The sequence below is a fragment of the Salvelinus fontinalis genome, chromosome 10, assembly GCF_029448725.1.
Source record: "Salvelinus fontinalis isolate EN_2023a chromosome 10, ASM2944872v1, whole genome shotgun sequence".
In the NCBI taxonomy this organism is placed as follows: domain Eukaryota; kingdom Metazoa; phylum Chordata; class Actinopteri; order Salmoniformes; family Salmonidae; genus Salvelinus; species Salvelinus fontinalis.
Window position 1 is genome coordinate 19,318,307 of NC_074674.1, and position 14,595 is coordinate 19,332,901.

Below are 14,595 nucleotides of genomic sequence, written 5' to 3' on the forward strand. Positions count from 1 at the left end.
TGTATTTTCCGTTGATACCCTTGGTGGTTTCATGAGTTAAGGGTTGTGTGTGTGTGTGTGTGTGTGTTACCTTGATACCCTTGGTGGTTTCATGAGTTAAGGGTTGTGTGTGTGTGTGTGTGTGTGTGTGTGTGTTACCTTGATTCCCTTGGTGGTTTCATGAGTTAAGGGTTGTGTGTGTGTGTTACCTTGATACCCTTGGTGGTTTCATGAGTTAAGGGTTGTGTGTGTGTTACCTTGATACCCTTGGTGTCCTCTTCGTCAAAGGAGCCAATGTCAAATGCATCTGCTGCATTTACCTCTCCCCTTGGAGGGATGAGAGGGGGAGAATACTGGAGGAGAGAGAGAGAGGTAAAGGTGAGGAGAGAGAGAGAGAGAGAGAGGTAAAGGTGAGGAGAGAGAGAGAGAGAGAGAGGTAAAGGTGAGGAGAGAGAGAGAGAGAGAGAGGTAAAGGTGAGGAGAGAGAGAGAGAGAGGTAAAGGTGAGGAGAGAGAGAGAGAGGTAGGTAAAGGTGAGGAGAGAGAGAGAGAGGTAGGTAAAGGTGAGGAGAGAGAGAGAGAGAGAGAGAGAGGTAAAGGTGAGGAGAGAGAGAGAGAGAGGTAAAGGTGAGGAGAGAGAGAGAGAGAGGTAAAGGTGAGGAGAGAGAGAGAGAGAGAGAGGTAAAGGTGAGGAGAGAGAGAGAGGGGTAAAGGTGAGGAGAGAGGGAGAGAGAGAGAGGTAAAGGTGAGGAGAGAGAGAGAGAGAGGTAAAGGTGAGGAGAGAGAGAGAGAGAGAGAGAGGTAAAGGTGAGGAGAGAGAGAGAGCGAGAGAGAGAGGTAAAGGTGAGGAGAGAGAGAGAGAGAGAGGGGTAAAGGTGAGGAGAGAGAGAGAGGGGTAAAGGTGAGGAGAGAGAGAGAGGGGTAAAGGTGAGGAGAGAGAGAGAGGGGTAAAGGTGAGGAGAGAGAGAGAGGGGTAAAGGTGAGGAGAGAGAGAGAGGGGTAAAAGTGAGGAGAGAGAGAGAGGTAAAGGTGAGGAGAGAGAGAGAGGTAAAGGTAAGGAGAGAGAGAGGTAAAGGTGAGGAGAGAGAGAGAGGTAAAGGTGAGGAGAGAGAGAGAGGTAAAGGTAAGGAGAGAGAGAGGTAAAAGTGAGGAGAGAGAGAGGAAGGAGAAGTAGAAAAGGAAAAAAAGAGGGTGAGTAAACAAAACAACAACTACTCAATTCCTTCAGCAGAGTAACCATGGCAACTGATCGAGCACTGAGAGAGAGAGAGAGAGATAGCCGAATGTCCAGACGGGCAGGCTTTATAACGAACCTGTTCTCCCGATTCATCACACACACTCTAAGGCTTACCTTCTGAAGATACACTTGCTGCCAGTCGATGCCTTTGAAGAACAGATGCTCCTTCACCTCTGGGGCCCTGTGTGTGTGTGTGTGTGTGTGTGTGTGTGTGTGTGTGTGTGTGTGTGTGTGTGTGTGTGTGTGTGTGTGGATAGAGAGAGAGAGAGAGAGAGAGAGGGGAAAGAGAGAAAAAGCCAGGTCATTCTCGTGTTGGAACAGTTCCTCGCCTCAACAGCAGGTGGCAGTATTTACAACAAACTCCAAATGGAACTGAGCTCTCCAAACTAGTTTATGGACCCTTATAAAGCCCTTTCATAGTATTCACACTAGGTGTTATACCCACCGCAGAGAAGTGGTGGAACGACTCAAATCAAGTAACTAACGTTATCACTATAATGGCGCATTGGAAAACAATGGCTCTCCCAGCACATAAATACTGTCAATGAGTCCGAAGTCACAAAAGGTTCAAATGTCTTCACTCAGCGAAGACCTAGCATTAACATCGACGAGTGAAAAACAACAGGGGTGTGTGCGCGTGTGTACCCTCGTCCCAAGCAGCCCAGTCTCTTGGCCACGTCTCTCTGCAGCAGACCCTCCAACAGACCCTTCAGCTCCACAGAGAACGAGTCTGGCAACTCCACGTTCTACAACGAGAGAGAGGGAGAGAGAGAGAGACGGAGAGGGAGGAAAGTGTGGGAGAGAGTGGAACAATTTCCTGCTATAACAACATAAGATAGCCTTGATTTATCGTGCCAATAAAGCGGATCTAACGTGCATTGAAAACGTAGAGGGAAGGAGACGATGTGTTGATATGATACAACTCCGTGTTTGTTCCATAGCATAACCCCTCCCCCCTCTGCCATAATTCTCCCCCTCATTCCAAGCCTCCTCTCTTTGTCGGCGGACCTTATCTTACAGAACCATCCATCAGATTTGATAAACGCAACCAACTGACTGATGGAGAACAGAGAGAGAGAGAAAGGGGGATTACACGGTTTACACCGATCAAGTGGCTGGATTAAATCCTAATCTGAATTGAATCACAATTGAGGATGCTTTCCTTGTTTAGCTTGCACCTTACAGAGGGGTTGTGTGTGTGTGTGTGTGTGTGTCTCCTCTGCCAACATATACTCCACTGAGGCAGATCTTCTAGTCTAATAGTAGGCACACTCTAGTCAAGACCAAGGGTGACCAAGACCAAGGGTGACCAAGACCAAGGGTGACCAAGACCACGGGTGACCAAGACCAAGGGTGACCAAGACCACGGGTGACCAAGACCAAGGGTGACCCCCCCCCCCCCCCCCCCCCCCCCTCCAGGAGAGCTACAGCATGTACAGGTTTTTGCGCCAGCCCTGCTCTAACACCTGATTCAGCTAATCATGGCCCTGAAGAGCAGCTTCCCAAGAGGGTTGACCACCTCTGGTCTAGACCTCCCCTCGTAGTCTACGTAGACCCACGCTCTCTCTCTCTCTCTGGTGTAATCTGATGCTGTTGGCAGCAGGCGGGGAGAGGGACGCAAAGTTAGGACGCAAATATCCTCGCTTTCCTGCCAGAACCGCGTCGCTCTCTTTACAGCCTCCCACTCGCTCTCTCACTCATTCACTGGGCATTATCAGACAAAGACTTGGCAGGAGTTTTGGGCAACATCTGTAAAAGATGATATCCCCAGGAATATCACGTCGGGTGTGTGCACACGCTAGTACGTCAGTGTGTTCAGGGATAAATCCTCATTGTGTGTGTGTGTGTGTGTGTTGTGTAAACATGGACGAACCACATGTGTGTTTTCTAGTGCACAAAAACATCAATGCGTGTGCACTGTAGTGTACAAAAAGATCTCTCTGTCTGTGTGTGTGTGTGTGTGTGTGTGTGTGTGTGTGTGTGTGTGTGTGTGTGTGTGTGTGTGTGTGTGTGTCTGTGTGTGTCTGTGTGTGTCTGTGTGTGTGTGAGTGTTTGTGTAAGGTGGCCCTTACCATAGTGAGCGTCATGCGGTCAATCTCGTGTTTGTCTTTGGTCTTGTGCTGTCTGAAGGGACTGTGCCTAGAGAGGGAGAGAGAGAGAGAGAGAGAGAGAGAGAGAGAGAGAGAGAGAGAGAGAGAGAGAGAAGCTGTTAGTGTTACTGTCGAGAGGACAGAGCTGAAAGGAGGGAAGGGGTGAGGGATCCAGTGAAAGAGAGATCGATGTAAAGAGTGACACTGTGACAACCTAAGGCCTCAGCAGATCCACCTGTAACGGATCACACTTGCATCATTCTCTCAATTCAATTCAAGGGGCTTTATTGGCATGGGAAACATATGTTAACATTGCCAAAGCAAGTGAAGTAGAAAACATAGATAATATAGCTCTTTCTGCCCCTCTTTCTCTTCCTCTCTTCAACCCTTTCTCTTTCCCTCTCTGACCCCCCCCCCCCCCCCCCCCCTCTAGTCTTTGAAGTGTTCAAATACAGACACACACATCAATGGAAAGACCCATCAGTCTCCCTCCCGCTCTCTTTCACACCATACCTAGTAACCATTACCACCCCCTTCACCCTGCACCCTGCACCCTACCTCCCTCAGATGTACTGGGCCCAGACCTCTGGCATTTACACACTACACATCAAACACACAGTCACACACACACACAGACACACACACACCACATCAAACACACACAGACAGGGAGTGGGTGAGAGGGTCAGACACAGAAAAGGCAAAAGGAGTAACAGATAACAGAGTGGGGGACAGAAGTGAAACAGGAAGAGAAAATAAGAGACCGTGCCAGAGAGAGAGAGAGTAGAGAGAAGAGAAAGAATAGAGAATACAGCAAGAATAGAAAGAGAATGGAGAGAATAGAAAGAATATAGAGAGAATAGAAAGAGAAGAGAGAATACAAAGAATAGAAAGAAAATATAGAGAATAGAAAGATAATAGAAAGAAAATATAGAGAATATAGAGAGAATAGAGATAGAAAGAGAATAGAAAGAGAAGAGAATATAGAGAGAATAGAAAGAGAACAGAGAGAATATAGAGAGAATAGAGAATATAGAGAGAGAAAAAGAGAAGAGAGAATAGAGAATATAGAGAGAATAGAAAGAAAATAGAGAGAATAGAAAGATAATAGAAAGAAGATAGAGAATAGAAAGAAGAGAGAGAATAGAAAGAGAATAGAGAATAGAGAATATAGAGAGAATAGAAAGAGAATATAGAGAGAATAGAAAGAGAATAGAAAGAGAATAGAAAGAGAATAGAAAGAGAATAGAAAGAGAATAGAGAGAGAATAGAAAGAATAGAGAGAATAGAGATAGAACAGAAAGAGAATAGAGAGAATAGAAAGAATAGAGAGAAGATAGAGAATAGAAAGAATAGAGAGAAGATAGAGAATAGAAAGAAGAGGGAGAATAGAAAGAATAGAGAGAGAATAGAAAGATAATATAGAGAATAGAGAATATAGAGAGAATAGAAAGAGAATATAGAGAGAATAGAAAGAGAATAGAGAGAATAGAAAGAGAATAGAAAGAGAATAGAGAGAGAATAGAGAGAGAATAGAGAGAGAATATAGAGAGAATAGAAAGAGAATAGAAAGAGAATAGAAAGAATAGAACAGAAAGAGAATAGAGAGAATAGAAAGAGAATAGAAAGAATAGAGAGAATAGAAAGAAGAGAGAGAATAGAGAATATAGAGAGAATAGAAAGAGAATATAGAGAGAATAGAAAGAGAATAGAGAGAATAGAGAATATAGAGAGAATAGAAAGAAAATAGAGAGAATAGAAAGATAATAGAAAGAAGATAGAGAATAGAAAGAAGAGAGAGAATAGAAAGAGAATAGAGAATAGAGAATATAGAGAGAATAGAAAGAGAATATAGAGAGAATAGAAAGAGAATAGAAAGAGAATAGAAAGAGAATAGAAAGAGAATAGAAAGAGAATAGAGAGAGAATAGAAAGAATAGAGAGAATAGAGATAGAACAGAAAGAGAATAGAGAGAATAGAAAGAATAGAGAGAAGATAGAGAATAGAAAGAATAGAGAGAAGATAGAGAATAGAAAGAAGAGGGAGAATAGAAAGAATAGAGAGAGAATAGAAAGATAATATAGAGAATAGAGAATATAGAGAGAATAGAAAGAGAATATAGAGAGAATAGAAAGAGAATAGAGAGAATAGAAAGAGAATAGAAAGAGAATAGAGAGAGAATAGAGAGAGAATAGAGAGAGAATATAGAGAGAATAGAAAGAGAATAGAAAGAGAATAGAAAGAATAGAACAGAAAGAGAATAGAGAGAATAGAAAGAGAATAGAAAGAATAGAGAGAATAGAAAGAAGAGAGAGAATAGAGAATATAGAGAGAATAGAAAGAGAATATAGAGAGAATAGAAAGAGAATAGAAAGAGAATAGAGAGAATAGAAAGATAATAGAAAGAAGAGAGAGAATAGAAAGAAGAGAGAGATAATAGAAAGGAGAGAATAGAAAGAATAGAGAGAATAGAAAGAGAATATAGAGAATAGAGAATATAGAGAGAATAGAAAGAGAATATAGAGAGAATAGAAAGAGAATAGAAAGAGAATAGAAAGAGAATATAGAGAATAGAGAATATAGAGAGAATAGAAAGAGAATATAGAGAGAATAGAAAGAGAATAGAAAGAGAATAGAAAGAGAATATAGAGAATATAGAGAGAATAGAAAGAGAATATAGAGAGAATAGAAAGAGAATAGAAAGAGAATAGAAAGAGAATAGAAAGAGAATAGAGAGAGAATAGAAAGAATAGAGAGAATAGAGATAGAACAGAAAGAGAATAGAGAGAATAGAAAGAGAATAGAAAGAATAGAGAGAAGATAGAGAATAGAAAGAATAGAGAAAAGATAGAGAATAGAAAGAATAGAGAGAAGATAGAGAATAGAAAGAAGAGGGAGAATAGAAAGAATAGAGAGAGAATAGAAAGATAATATAGAGAATAGAGAATATAGAGAGAATAGAAAGAGAATATAGAGAGAATAGAAAGAGAATATAGAGAGAATAGAAAGAGAATAGAAAGAGAATAGAAAGAGAATAGAAAGAGAATAGAGAGAGAATAGAGAGAGAATAGAGAGAGAATATAGAGAGAATAGAAAGAGAATAGAAAGAGAATAGAAAGAGAATAGAACAGAAAGAGAATAGAGAGAATAGAAAGAGAATAGAAAGAATAGAGAGAATAGAAAGAAGAGAGAGAATAGAGAATATAGAGAGAATAGAAAGAGAATAGAGAGAGAATAGAAAGAGAATAGAAAGAGAATATAGAGAGAATAGAAAGAGAATAGAAAGAGAATAGAAAGAATAGAGAGAATAGAAAGAAGAGAGAATAGAGATAGAAAAGAAAGAGAATAGAGATAGAGAATAGAAAGAATAGAGAGATAGAGAATAGAAAGAGAATAGAAAGAATAGAGAGATAGAGAATAGAAAGAATAGAGAGATAGAGAATAGAAAGAGAATAGAAAGAATAGAGAGATAGAGAATAGAAGAGGGGTTGCAGCAGCCTGAACCCCGGAGAGAGAGATAGAGGTACCAAAGGGATACTAGACGATTGTTCTCTCACCCAAAAAGTCAGACAAACTTGCGGAGACCATGTCTGTGTCTCTGTGTGCAGTATGACGGAAGTTAGCGGTAGTTAACGCTACGCAACGCTAGCTAGCGCAAACACTGGACGTCCACAGGCACTGTGAGTAACCGGTTGTCGTCGGTGGTGAGCGCGATGGAAAAGAGAACGACGCAGTAGTAATGACAGGAGAAAAAGACTGATGAAGCAGAGCAGAGGTGGGGATGAAAAGAAGAGTGAGTGTGTGTGTGTGTGTGTTTTCGCGCGCTCTTACCCTCGGAGGAGTTTGAAGAGCATGCAGCCCAGTGAGAACCAGTCGGCGCTGCTGTCGTACGCCGTCCCCTTCTGAAGCACCTCCGGCGCCATGTACCCATGAGTACCACTGCAACACACGCCCCAACTGTGTTAGTAACACACACTGCAGTAATACCACACACACAGAGAGGGGCAAGGTACTTACACACTGGCGTGAGGCTTCTTCTTGGAGAAGTCGCAGGCCAGACCCAGGTCTGAGATACGCACGTGACCATGCTCATCCAACAGGATGTTAGCAGGCTGGGGGGGGGGGGAGAAAGGGGGAGTGAGAGAGGAGGGGAAAACGAGGTTATTAACATCCAATAAGAAAGTAGAATACGGGGGAGGGGGGGGGGGGGGCTCTGCCTCTAAATGACGCGCGGGAGAGTTTGCTCAGACATGCCAACAAGTCCAACACAGTCAGCTCTCCCACAGCCAGAGTAGCAGCACTTCTGTTTACAACTTGATCAACTGACCCGGTGAAAAGACGGCGACTGGAAGTGTCGCTGCATCACCTTGTCTTCCTTTACAGGAAGTATCCTGCTTATCTGCAGCCATTTGGCCCAGCCACTAAATCTAGAAGCACACACACCCACTGCAAACCAACAAACGGTGCTTGTATCAGCTATATCTCCTAAGCAGAGTGCGTGTGATGAATATGTGTTCGTCGCTAGTTATAAAGCGGCTATCTGATTCTGGCCAGACTTCAACACTGTTACTAACGGCGACCAGGCCAAAGTAGAAAGGTGAAATATTGTTTTGTATCCGTTAACAGTTGTTCGGATGCGCCCGTTGATTTGGAGAGCGAGAGAGATAACTGGGGTGTAGTCTGGGGTCTCTGTAGACAGAAACTATTATGAAGGGAGGGGGGGTATGTAGAGTCCTACCTTGAGGTCTCTGTAGACAGAAACTATTATGAAGGGAGGGGGGGTATGGAGAGTCCTACCTTGAGGTCTCTGTAGACAGAAACTATTATGAAGGGAGGGGGGGGGGGTATGGAGAGTCCTACCTTGAGGTCTCTGTAGACAGAAACTATTATGAAGGGAGGGGGGGGTATGGAGAGTCCTACCTTGAGGTCTCTGTAGACAGAAACTATTATGAAGGGAGGGGGGGGTATGGAGAGTCCTACCTTGAGGTCTCTGTAGACAACAAAGCGGTTGTGCATGTGTTCCAGTCCCAGGATGATCTCTGCTGCGTAGAAGCGCATCTCCTTCTCACTGAACACACCGTGCTGAGACAGGTGGTAGTGCAGGTCCCCTCCTACACACACACACACACACACACACACACACACACACACACACACTTAATACCATTCCTTGAACACATCTTTCTACATGAGACAGTCTGCATGACCCAATAAGAGCTACGACTTGATCAATGTAATCTATTCATGGACTTCCTGGTGATCTACTGTGGAGGACAAACGAGGATCCATGGAAGATTTACCCCCGAGACACACACACACACACAGATCTCCTAGCGAGCTGTATTCCAATGGGGGATGGGGCCAAGTAAAGAAGTGTGTGTGTGTTAACCGCTGTGTAAATATGAGCCATTGTCGGTGCGTTTGTGCCTCTGGGCCTGGGTATCAGTCTGTGTAGGCAACATTCAGCTCATCGATCTCCGTGTCATATGCCACGTTAAGGGTCGCAAAGGGGAACGACAAAAACAGCCCGGGGACCCAGACCAGCGTGCTTCCACTAGCAGACTCGGGAATCAATTGGAGACCTGCGGATGTTAGCCTACTTAACCATAGGACAAGCCGGAGAGAGCAGAGAGCCGTCTGCGACGCCCTGTCCCGTTCCGTGCGACAGTGTACTTCCAGGGGCCTCCTCATTTCGTAGTGGAGGAGTGCTCGGTGGGACAGACCTCTACAGTGACGCTCTTCGCGGGTTGACTGGGAGAATCAGTTGTGACCTTTCACCTTTCTCAGAAGTCGGCAGCTAAAGGGGTTAGGGAACCTTACCATTCATCAGGTCCAGAATGAAGCAGAGTTTGTCTGGTGTGTGGAAGGCGTACGTCATGCACACGATGAACGGACAGTCCTACAGCGACAGAGAGAGGGAGGGGTGGAGGGAGAGAGATGTTTATTTTATTTTAAATGTGCTTAGATAATGTCAGACATGCAGTGCCAGTCAAAAGTTTAGACACGCCTACTCATTCAAGGGTTTTCTTTATTTATTTATTTTACTATTTTCTACATTGTAGAATAATAGTGAAGACATTAAACCTAGGAAATATGTAGTAACCACCCCCCCCCCCCCAAAAAAAGTGTCAAACAAATCAATAGATTCTTCAAAAGTAGCCATGACAGCTTTGCACACTCTTGGTATTCTCTCAACCAGCTTTACGATGTAGTCACCTGGAATGCATTTCAATTAACAGGTGTGCCTTGTTAAAAGTTAATTTGTGGAATTTCTTTCCTTATTATTGCGTTTGAGCCAATCTGTTTAGTTGTGACATGTGGGGGGTATACACAAGATAGCCCTATTTGGTAAAAGACCAAGTCCATATTATGTCAAGAACAGCTCAAATAAGCAAAGGGAAATGACAGTCCATCATTACTTTAAGACATGAAGGTCAGTCAATCAAGAACTTTGAAAGTTTCTTCAAGTGCAGTCGCAAAAACCATCAAGGGCTATGATGAAACTGGCTCTCATGAAGACCGCCACAGGAAATGAAGACCAAGAGTTACCTCTGCTACAGAGGATAAGTTCAGAGTCAACTGCACCTCAGATTGCAGCCCAAATAAATGCTTCACAGAGTTCAAGTAACAGACACCTCAACATCAACTGTTCAGAAGAGACTGTGAATCAGGCCTTCATGGTCGATTTGCTGCAAAGAAACACCTACTAAAGGACACCAATAAGAAGAAGAGACTAGCTTGGGCCTTCAAGACTGTTGGAAAAGCATTCCAGGTGAAGCTGGTTAAAGGAATGCCAAGAGTGTGCAAAGCTGTCATCAAGGCAAAAGGTGTCTACTTTGAAGAATCTCAAATCTATTTTGATTTGCTTTTGGTTACTACATGATTCCGTATGTGCTATTTCCTAGTTTTGATGTCTTCACCACTATTCTAGAATGTAGAAAATAGTAAAAATAAAGAAAAACCCTTGAATGAGTAGGTGTGTCCAAACTTTTGACTGGTAAATGTGTGTGTGTGTGTGTATATCTATATAGACAGGATTTCGACATAAAGCTCTGTGCGTCTGTGTTAAGATGGTATCAGACCGGTAGATCTGAAAATGATACTCCCCGTGCGTTGTGTATGTGAATATACACATACTGTATGTGTATAGACAGAGTCTCGACTGAAAGGTGTGTGTGTGTGTGTGTGCGCAGAACGTACCCCTGTGCTGACAAGTGACAGCATAATTCTCTCGTTCAGAGCCAGAGTCTCCCCCTGCTTCATCTTGATCCTTTTCTTATCCAAACACTTCATGGCATACCTGAGACACACACAGACACAGACACACACACACACACACGTTTGGACCTTACTGGTTCTGTCCTGCTGAGGAACCATTGTTCCTGTTGAATCTTTTGTCTCCTCTTGTACCCCCCCTCATCATTTATTGTCTCGTGTATGTTTGTTTCCTCCACTTTCGCCATCCCTCTTCCCCCTGCACTTGTTCATGTTCCTGCGTTACTCACATCTTGCCGGTGTCAGCCTTCCTGCAGCCGTACACCTCCCCGAAACCCCCCCGTCCGATGATGCGGTGGACACTGAAGTCATTCATCGACAACTGGAGAGAGAGAGTGAGAAAGAGAGAGAGAGGGGGATGAAAAGAGAGTGAAAGAGGGGGGGGGGTGAAAAGAGAGAGAGTGAGAAATAGAGAGAGAGGGGGATGAAAAGAGAGTGAAAGAGGAGGGGTGAAAAGAGAGAGAGAGTGAGAAATAGAGAGAGAGGGGGATGAAAAGAGAGAGTGAGTGAGAAATAGAGAGAGAGAGGGGGATGAAAAGAGAGTGAAAGATGGGGGGATGAAAAGAGAGAGTGAAAGGGGGGGGGTGAAAAGAGAGTGAGAAATAGAGAGGGAGGATGAAAAGAGAGTGAAGGGGGGGGGCGTGAGGTTACACTTCAGACAATAGCTTATAATGAAGGTTCATGGAAAGGTTTTTCATCAGGACGCTTATAGGAGTAACACACACACACACACACACACACACACACACACACACACACACACACACACACACACACACACACACACACACACACACACACACACACTGAATAATACACCGCAATGTTACTCACATGGATGTTCAGCTCCACATTCTTCCACTGGCAGAAACGAGTGAACTTGTCACTGGCGAGAGAGGAAAAATAGGAGAGATGAAGAGATAGAGAGAGGTTAGCCTTCGAGGCCCCAGCCTACAGACTGTGGTAGTGTGGAGAGACGCCTTTCTGTTTCGACACAAATGGATGAATGGATACTAAAAGAACTTTTCTTCTAAGTCTGGAGAGGATGAAAAAGTACATATTATTCTGGCCACTATTCAACATCTTCCCTTTCTCCTCTCCTCCTGCCTCACCCCCGTCTCACCTCTCTATGAACTTCTGGAAGATCATCCCTCGCAGGCTGTCACAGATCTCCACGATGTACGGCTGAACACAAACAGGAGTGAGTTAGTGAGTGTGAGAGAGAGAGGGAGAGTGTGAGTGTGACGCCCAGTATGTAGCAGGGATGCAAACTGGTGAGGGACCCCCCCCAAAAAACGTTATTTTTCACACGGAAACGCCAAATTTATTTTCAGAGAATAACTAGTCCATAATACACACTTGCAAATAGTGTGCTGGTGAGGGGGGGGGGGGTTAATGCTCAACATGACATGCAATGACAACCTCAGTGTCCAGATATGAATACGTCAGTCTTCAAAGCATTTGCATCTGCCCCGCGGTTCTATAGGAGGTGCCTGAAGAAAAGACACAAATCCCGTCTCGTATCTCCAATACATTGCCAGGTGCACTTTCGGTGTTAAGCGGTATTAAAATACGCTAACTCATTCACTGAAACAAAGGAGTACACGGGCACGACGAAAGTACTTGAGGAAGAGTGTTTTAACGGTAAGAAGTAGACTAAAATGTGAATTTAATAAATTCAAGTTGAAATAAACGTTTTTGGAGTGTTCAACGCTCAATCAAGCACAACGCACACTCAAACAGGAGTCACTTAGGCGAGCTACAAATGTTCCGCTGTCCCTTTAAGAGCGGGAGAGTGCCGTGGCAACGGTGGAGAATCTCCAACGTCTCTTGGCTAGCAGTCGGCTTCAAACGTAAACATTGAAAAAGGACATACACGTGACCAAAACTATGTAAATAGTAGACATTCGGGTAAATACGACCAACTTCTATGCCTGTACGCTTCTAAAAAAAGTAAAAAAAGTTTTGTTTCAGCACTTCTCACATTGAACCCAGCCCCCCCCGGTTTGTGGCGTGGAGAGACGACTCACTCTGATATGACATCACGCTCTCAAGTCAGTTTCGGATTGTTTTTGTAGGAAGCGTAGGGATGCATTCTGTGCTCAGTCAATGATTTCCACATGAGAAACAGACCCTTCCATCCTAACCTTTTTTGTGTTGCTTCGCATCCACACGAGTCGCGTGGATTTTTGGAACCGAAACGGCGAATATTGCCACGAAAAGCAGCAAAGTTTGCGTCCCCGGTGTGGGGCTGCGCAGACACGCAAACGGGAGTCGGCGAGCGAGCGTGTGTTCCTCACCTGGAAGAGAGAGGGAGGCACCTGCTTCTTGGCCAGGTGGGTCTGAACGTGATCCACCGCTTTCTTAGAGAAGGCCTGAGAGAGAGAGAAACAGAGGGAAACGGGGAATCGACAAGAGTATGGGGGGGGGGGGGGTGGAGAGAAAGAGGAGGGTCGTGAAACAAATATAGCAACAATAAAATGAGTCATTCCCAGTGCAGTTTGGCATGCAAACGGTTTTAGTTCGGTTGGGGTGTTCCATTGTGTCTAATCATGTAAACTTCCTCCCTGAGGGGAACATAACACATTTCAGGCTGACGTGGGTTTGACGGTTTTAGGTGACCCTGTTACGCTGTGTTGGGCGTGTGTCCCGTGTTGACGCCGTGTCCTTACATGTGAGCAGGAGAGGAGTTCCTTCATGATGTAGCCGTCATAGATCTGTCTGCTACGGCACAACCTCTCCTCTTCAGAGTCCAACTTCTCGTAGTCCTTAATCTGACACACACAGGGGTTAACACACACACACACACTTCCTCTGAAACATACCATGGAATTAGCCTAATCTCAAAAGTCTCACATGCCCGCAAATCCAACGGACACTAGACTCCTGCTCTCTGACCAATGTGAGTGAGTGAGAGAGCGAGGGGTAAAGAAACAGACGGTTGAGGCAGACAGATTGAAAGATATACACGTTATGTACAAAAGTATGTGGACACCCCTTCAAATGAGTGGATTCTGACTATTTCAGCCACACCTGTTGTTGACAGGCGTGTAAAATCGAGCACACCGCCATGCAATCTCCATAGACAAACATTGGCAGTAGAATGGCCTGTATTGAAGAGCTTAGTGACTTTCAATCATGGCTGCGTCACAGGATGCCACCTTTCCAAGTCAGTTCGTCAAATGTCTGCCCTGCTAGAGCTGCCCCGGTCAACTGTAAGTGCTGTTATTGTGAAGTGGAATACATCTAAGTGCAACAGCTCAGCCAGGAAGTGGTAGGCCACACAAGCTCACAGAACAGGACCGGCGAGTGCTGTAGGGTGTAAAAATCATCTGTCCTCGGTTGCAACACTCCCTACCGAGTTCCAAACTGCCTCTGGAAGCAACGTCAGCACAAGAACTGTTCGTCGGGAGCTTCATGAAATGGGTTTCCATGGCCAAGCAGCCGCAAACAATCCTACCTGCCCCAATGCGTAGTGCCAACTGTAAAGTTTGGTGGAGGAGGAATAATGGTATGGGGATGTTTTTCATGGTTAGGACTAGGCCCCTTAGTTCCAGTGAAGGGAAACCTTAACGCTACAGCATACAATGACATTCTAGATGATTCTGTGCTTCCAGCTTTGTGGCAACAGTTTGGGGAAGGCCTTTTCCTGTTTCAGCATGACAATGCCCCCATGCACAAAGCTAGGTCCATACAAAAATGGTTTGTCGAGATCGGTGTGGAAGAACTTGACTGGACTGCACAGAGCCCTGACCTCAACCCCATCAAACACCTTAGGAATGAATTGGAACGCCGACTGCGAGCCAGGCCTAATCGCCCAACATCAGTGCCCGACCTCACTAATGCTCTTATGGCTGAATGGAAGCAAGTCCCTGCAGCAATGTTCCAACATCTAGTAGAAAGCCTTCCCAGAAGAGCAGAGGCTGTTATAGCAGCAAAGGGGACCATCTCCATATTAATGCCCATGATTTTGGAATGAGATGTTCGATGAGCAGGTGTCCACATACTTTTTGGT

General features: G+C 44.6%; 1 protein-coding gene across 1 annotated transcript in view; it reads right to left on the reverse strand.

Moving 5' to 3' along the window:
• The window catches only part of LOC129863757 (beta-adrenergic receptor kinase 2), a 45,651-nt gene that overhangs the window by 7,584 nt on the left and 23,472 nt on the right, over window positions 1-14,595 (reverse strand). The window contains exons 4-17 of the mRNA XM_055935996.1: window positions 13,253-13,354; window positions 12,881-12,955; window positions 11,704-11,765; window positions 11,415-11,466; window positions 10,811-10,902; window positions 10,506-10,605; window positions 9,126-9,204; window positions 8,286-8,416; window positions 7,323-7,417; window positions 7,137-7,244; window positions 3,288-3,354; window positions 1,861-1,961; window positions 1,330-1,396; window positions 237-332 (exon numbers count right to left, since the gene is read on the reverse strand). Of these exons, the coding sequence (XP_055791971.1) occupies window positions 237-332; window positions 1,330-1,396; window positions 1,861-1,961; window positions 3,288-3,354; window positions 7,137-7,244; window positions 7,323-7,417; window positions 8,286-8,416; window positions 9,126-9,204; window positions 10,506-10,605; window positions 10,811-10,902; window positions 11,415-11,466; window positions 11,704-11,765; window positions 12,881-12,955; window positions 13,253-13,354 (1,227 nt within the window). The remainder of the gene's footprint in view (window positions 1-236; window positions 333-1,329; window positions 1,397-1,860; window positions 1,962-3,287; window positions 3,355-7,136; window positions 7,245-7,322; window positions 7,418-8,285; window positions 8,417-9,125; window positions 9,205-10,505; window positions 10,606-10,810; window positions 10,903-11,414; window positions 11,467-11,703; window positions 11,766-12,880; window positions 12,956-13,252; window positions 13,355-14,595) is intronic.